This window comes from Mycothermus thermophilus (genome assembly GCF_041956435.1).
Source record: "Mycothermus thermophilus strain CBS 625.91 unplaced genomic scaffold VTJ04scaffold_4, whole genome shotgun sequence".
NCBI lineage: Eukaryota > Fungi > Ascomycota > Sordariomycetes > Sordariales > Chaetomiaceae > Mycothermus > Mycothermus thermophilus.
In genome coordinates, this window is record NW_027191430.1 from 966,837 (window position 1) to 972,615 (window position 5,779).

Below are 5,779 nucleotides of genomic sequence, written 5' to 3' on the forward strand. Positions count from 1 at the left end.
CCCCCCCTCCCCTCTAGGACGTCGGTAGGCCCAACCGTGCCGAGCTCTGGAATCATGTGGTTATCCTTCTGGCACTTCTTTCGCTAGATGCCAATGATACCCAACTGACCCCATCCAGTCCTCTTTTGTGAAACGATCATGTTTTGCGAAGGGAGACGATGACATGGTTACTCAAGTCAAATTGTGTTTCCTCGAGCACTCTGGCCACCACCACGACGATCTGCGATGCAGCTGCATGCGGCTCGAGGTCGCGGCTCAACGGCGATCACGACACAGAGTGTCCCAAGGTTCGCTGGCTGCGCTGTCACCCCCACTTCCCCCATGCCACGGCTCATTGGTGCTGCTGGGGGTTTTTATGACGAAGACAGGTTAGGGAGGTGGGTAGAGAAGGAGGATGAAAAGAATCTCCTAGGTTGCTGCAGAGGCAGGTCGAGTAAGCTTTGGTCGTCGAAGCAGCGTTTGCCTGGCAACGTTGTGCAACACGATGGCCAAGCTTTATCTCAGCGGCATGATGGTGTTTTGCTCGGTTCGTCCGTGCCGTGGTTCCGCCGACCCTCCAAAACGGCTTATAAAACACCTATCCCATGCCCCCATGCCCGGGCAAAATAGAACACACAGGTTGCCATTTACACGGTCGTGGTTATAGCATGTCCCCTCCTTCAGCTGTCGACATCCCCCCGCCATGGCCATATGGGTGCGTGAGATCCCGTTGATGGCACGGTCCGGACTTGTTTTGCCGACATCTCGGCAGAAGGGACAGCCGAAGTGTGGGGGGACAGTCGCCCGTCGAGGGGCTTAGCCAGGGACCGTTGCAGTGGGTTGGGATGGTGTCGGTGAGTTCGCAGCAAGTGGGCTGCGACGACAGTTGGGCGGCACGGGATGTCCCAAACCCTGAGGCAAGTCGTCAAGCCATGTCTCGCCGATGGACATTGGAACCTTGGATTTCGCTGCCGACGGTCTGGTCATGTGTCCTTTTGGGAGATCATCACGCGAACTAGTCGTGGAAGACCAGCCGGGAGCAATGATGCCAAAATGAGGGACGTGTTCTTTTGGTGTGGCTTGCTCCGGTTTGCGGCGAACCAGAAGAAACCCAGAAGGGGTTGGAAGGGGAAGGGGGTCAACCCCTGGCAGGTTCTGGGAGAAGCCCAGCAGAACCCGGGAATGGCACGTCCAAACCAGGGAACCAAGGACACCACATTGGCCCTGTCGGCGCCGCAGGACGCTGCATATCATCGAGCCTGGCCACGCTCCGCCGCCGGACAACACAATGATCGAGTCCAACATCGGCGCGGCCTCGGACTCGATCGAAGTCAAAGAGAACATTGTTGTCTGGTGATATGCCAGGCATGCATGGGGAAATGCACGTATCCATGCAGGCCGCGGCAGCCATGCAGCATTTGATGCCCGAAATCAGTCTGGAGGGATTGGGGCCTCGACGGAACGCCACGAGCCAACCGCACGGCCCATTGACCTGTTCGTTGTCGGCAGCAAGGAACCAGATGCATGGCGGACTCCGAACATTCCAGGTTGCTACTACTTAGTAGAAAGTCGTCTGGGTCAAGCACCCGGAGGTGCAGCCGTCCACCCACCCCATCCATACCTGTATCCATATCCATCTCCGTTCGTCCATCAGCAATCCCCTCTCTCAGATCGCCCCTCTTTCTCCCCCCCGGAACCCGGCTCGAGCGCAGGCACGGACGGACATGGGGGAAGGGCCGCCTTTTGATGTCTCTGTTTCCTCCGCCTCCTCCACCTCCACCTCCGTGTTCGCTCTCGTTGGCACTGGCACTGGCAACCCAGGGTTGTTTCCCGAACGAACCGTTGTCTTATCAACGGCCCTCTCACCACGCGCACGCGCACCTGCACCTGACCATGGGTTAGTCAAGGGCCAACTTTTGCGTCATCGTCAAGGGGAGAGAGCCTTTGAAGTGTGATCGATGCCCTTGCGGGGTCCAGCGGCGTGCGAATGAGACGAGCGAGACCGAGCAGGGGATCATATCTCTCGGCGCGGCGCCGCTGCTAGGCCATCCGAACCAACGTTCTTGCCAACAGGCCTTTTTGGCCCATCTTGAACTACCTTGCTACCTACGGTCACGGGTTGGCCCAACAAAGAAGCAATCACCGGCCTGTGGGGACCGGGTCCTCACGAGTGTATATACTTAAGGTGTGTGTATGTGTGTGCGTCGTGTACGAATGGACTTGGAGTCTTCCCCCTTCATCACCGCGCCATTGCCAAGACAGTCCGCTATCCAAGGACCACGAACATGGCGCCCTTTATCTTTGACGACGACCGACGGAGCATCGGCCAGAGCAGCAACGCGGCCGATGATTCTCCCACGATTCCCAGCAACCTGGGCGACACAGGCCCGCTATCGCCCCCAACCAACCTCACATCAGAACCTCTTCAGCCGGCCCCGGCACATCCCAGCCCCGACACCACTCGCGACCACGTCGAGGACATCTCGGTCGCCCTGGAATGGAAACTCCTCTTTCCCCTGCTCTCACGCGGAAGCACCGATCCTCAACCTTCAGACCCCCGGCCCATCATCACCGCCTGCACCGACGATGCCGGTTCACCTGGGGACCAAGCACGGCTGGAGCAAGTTCATGAGCTCGTCGCGCAGACCATCCGCGAAGCGGGTGAGCGTGCCGTGACGGCTCACGCCCTCCGGCAGGACGGAGCGGAGGAGAAGGACGTGTGGGCGACGGCGTGGGTGGTCAAGAAGGCCAACTCCGCTGAGCCGCTGACCGAGGAGGCTCAACTGGCCAGTCGCGGCTACGTTTGGGTGCCCGTGGAGATTTGCTCTCCCCGCATGCGGTTTTGCGAGGCGCGCACTCGCGCTCGCATGTGCGCCGTGCTGGAGGCATTGCGTGCTTCTCACCGGCTGGCCGCCAACGCCTCGTGCGAGGTCCATGTCCATCTCGGCCGCATGGATGGGCGCGCGTGGACTTTGTCGACACTCCAGCGCTTGGGGTCGATGTTGTGGCTTGCCGAACCTGCCTTGCGCAGCATACGCGACCCGAACTCGCCCAACTTTGCCAACGTCTACACCTGGGGCTTCGCCATGCGCGAGCAGAGCCGACTTGCCCTGCTGGTGGCTAAGGACGTGAGCATGGCAGCAGCCACGCATCTGATTCCCGACCAGCAGATCTCCGAGGCGGTGAGGGCGCATCCGACGGCGGCCTCGAAGGACGTGGCAGCACTAGTGGCTATTTGGAGGAAGACGTCACACCTGGACCTGGGCCGACTGCTGTCCGGTCCAGAGAGGAAGTACCGCCGGCTCGGGTTCAACTTCAGCGCCTTCGGGGAGGAGGACGAGCGAGCTATGCGCAACCCGCGGACCATGGAGTTCCGCATGATGGATGGGTCGGTGGATACGGAGCTGATCGCCGGCTGGCTTACGATTTGTGGGACGATTGTCGCGACGGCGGTTGCGGATGGGGATCCGAGGTATGGGACGGCATTCAGCTTGTTGTTGAGCAGGACTGCACCGCAAAGGACACAGGCGGGTCTCCAAGAAACGGAGGGGAACCGGTTGGCAAGAGAGTTTGGTGAGCTCATGCAGGCTTTGGGCATTGACGGGCAACATTATCGGGGGTTCCAAGAGAAGATCCGGCGCGAGCATTAAAGCATGGGACATTCGGGGCATTGATATATGTATTTCATTTTGTAGATTTTATGGGGATGGTCATGGCATTGGGCGGCTTGGTGTTTTTATGGAGTTGCGCAGCTTTTCCGGCATTTGTTGATACCAGATACCACGGAGCGTTAGATCATAGTCTTGACTTCTTCAGCATTAAGAGAGATACACAAAACCTCGTTGTTTTCCCTTTCACATACACTTTGGCCATACATTGATGGGCTCAACGGTGCGTGATGTGGTTCCTCATGGCCAGGAGTGGTGTCCAGGGCCTCTCTCACAGGAGTCAGTCCTTGGCTCAGCTCATCCAACGTCTCGTGACACTCACGGGTACAGAACCCGTACCCAACGACGAGGTGGCACAGCCTACTTGGTATGTTGATCAGGTGGTCAAGGAGAGCCTCAGCATCTCTATGTGTCAGACAGAATTCGGTATAACCGAGCGATAGGCAAGAACCTCTCCTTGGGTCCTACTCTGGCATACTTCCTCCTGTCAAACCGAGAAGGGTACTTCATGCTTTGGGAAGGGACATAGCGGAATGGCCAACGTGCCATCTGTTAGGGCAAGTCGGGATTTTGTGTGCAAAATGGATTCTCTCTGCTACCGCCTTGAACAGGAAGTTCATAGGTAATGGGTACTCCGCCCGTACATGGCCTCCAAGTCCCTTCTCTCCTCCCAGACAGGCCCCGGGTGTCGGGAGGCAGGTGGCCGAACCTTCAACCAGGGACGAGGAAGGGATGCAGCACTTAATATTCGCGAGAACTCAGACCATGAAAGCACCCTTCCTCGTAGAAAGTCCTTCCAGGGTTCTCCTCATCTCAACTCCGGGCTGAGGCAGCAACACTCCCCATCCCCGGCACCCCCAAGCTCCAACTCCTCGGAAACTCCATCCCCCACCTCCTCGTCAACCCCCTCAACTCCTCCTCCGTCCCGGGAATAATATTCACAAACACCCTATCCCCATCATGCCTCGGCTCCGAATGCACCGCGCCCTCCTTCCCGCCAATCCTGAAAAAAGCCATCTCCTTGCCCACAACCGGCTGCACCACCAAAGCCTTCCTCCCCTTCCCCTCCTCCTCCACCCGAGCCAACCGCCCCGCCACCTCCTCCCTCACCCACTCACTCGTCCTCCCGCACGCGGCGCACCTCACCGTCGTACACACATGCGGCTTGCGCTCCTGCTCCTTCCTCGCCTCCGCTTTCGCCTCTTTGAGCGCTCTTCTCGCGACTTTCCCGTCGCTGAAGAAGAGCGTCCCCCGCCCCTGCAGCGTGGCGCACAGCTTCCACAACCCTTCCGCGCCGTCCTCGTCCGGGTCGGAGTCGGGCTGCCGTGGCGGGATGAAAAAGTTGTCGTCGGTGTGCCAGCGCGGGAAGTCAAAGTCTGTCGTAGGCTTGGTCGCGCGGATGGTGAGCCAGTAGTGGTGCATGTTTTGCGAGATGAGGAAGGCGTGGGCGGCGCGGAGGAGGGGGAGGAGGTGGGTGAGTAGCTGGGCGGAGGGTTGAGGGCCGGAGATGGTTTGGGCGGTCCAGGCGTGGAAGGATGGTGGGAAGAGAGAGGAGGAGGGGTTAGGTGGTGATTCGACGTTGTCGTTGTTGGAGGTGTTGTCGTCGAGAGGGAGGAGAGGGCCGCAGTAGGTCCATGTGGAGGAGGTGAGGAGGGTGAGGTCGAGGGGTTTGTCTGGAGCGGAGGGGATGGGGAGGAAGAGGAAATCTTGCGGTGGAAGGGTGGACATGGTGGTTTGGAGAGGAGGAATCCTGCCCTGGTCGGTTGATGACGGAGAAATTGTCCTGTTCAGCAACCTTTCAGGGTCTGGTGGGAGTTGAGTGAGACAGCGGAAGAAGGGTGAAAAGGTGGTCCATCACAACTCCAGAACGATTCGTTCTATCAGAGATGGATTGCGGTTTGGAGATTTCCAGCAAACAGTTGCGATTTCAGGCCCTTGACGTCGAATATTTGTCGAAGGTGTTCTTCAAATGCAATGCTGGCAATCTGCTTGGGATGCATGGGACTTTTGTTCAGGGTGTTGTTTCACGGCTGATCTTGCCAGCAACAGCAGCTTGCCAACAGCTAACGCGACGCTAACGTGTCTGGCTACGTGGCTCCGTAGCTCCAACTCCGACAAAATTTAAAACCCCG

General features: G+C 58.6%; 2 protein-coding genes across 2 annotated transcripts; one reads left to right on the forward strand and one right to left on the reverse strand.

Annotated features, from left to right (window-relative positions):
* Positions 1-2,264: 2,264 nt before the first annotated feature.
* On the forward strand, positions 2,265-3,629 carry VTJ04DRAFT_6062 (uncharacterized protein; the record flags this gene model as incomplete). The annotated part of the gene is made up of 1 exon (XM_069364244.1): positions 2,265-3,629. The coding sequence occupies one exon, from the start codon at positions 2,265-2,267 to the stop codon at positions 3,627-3,629; it is 1,365 nt and encodes a 454-aa protein (XP_069218089.1).
* Positions 3,630-4,460: 831 nt separating this feature from the next.
* VTJ04DRAFT_6063 (uncharacterized protein) lies at positions 4,461-5,375 on the reverse strand (the record flags this gene model as incomplete). Its single annotated transcript, XM_069364245.1, has 1 exon — positions 4,461-5,375. The coding sequence occupies one exon, from the start codon at positions 5,373-5,375 to the stop codon at positions 4,461-4,463; it is 915 nt and encodes a 304-aa protein (XP_069218090.1).
* Positions 5,376-5,779: the final 404 nt, after the last annotated feature.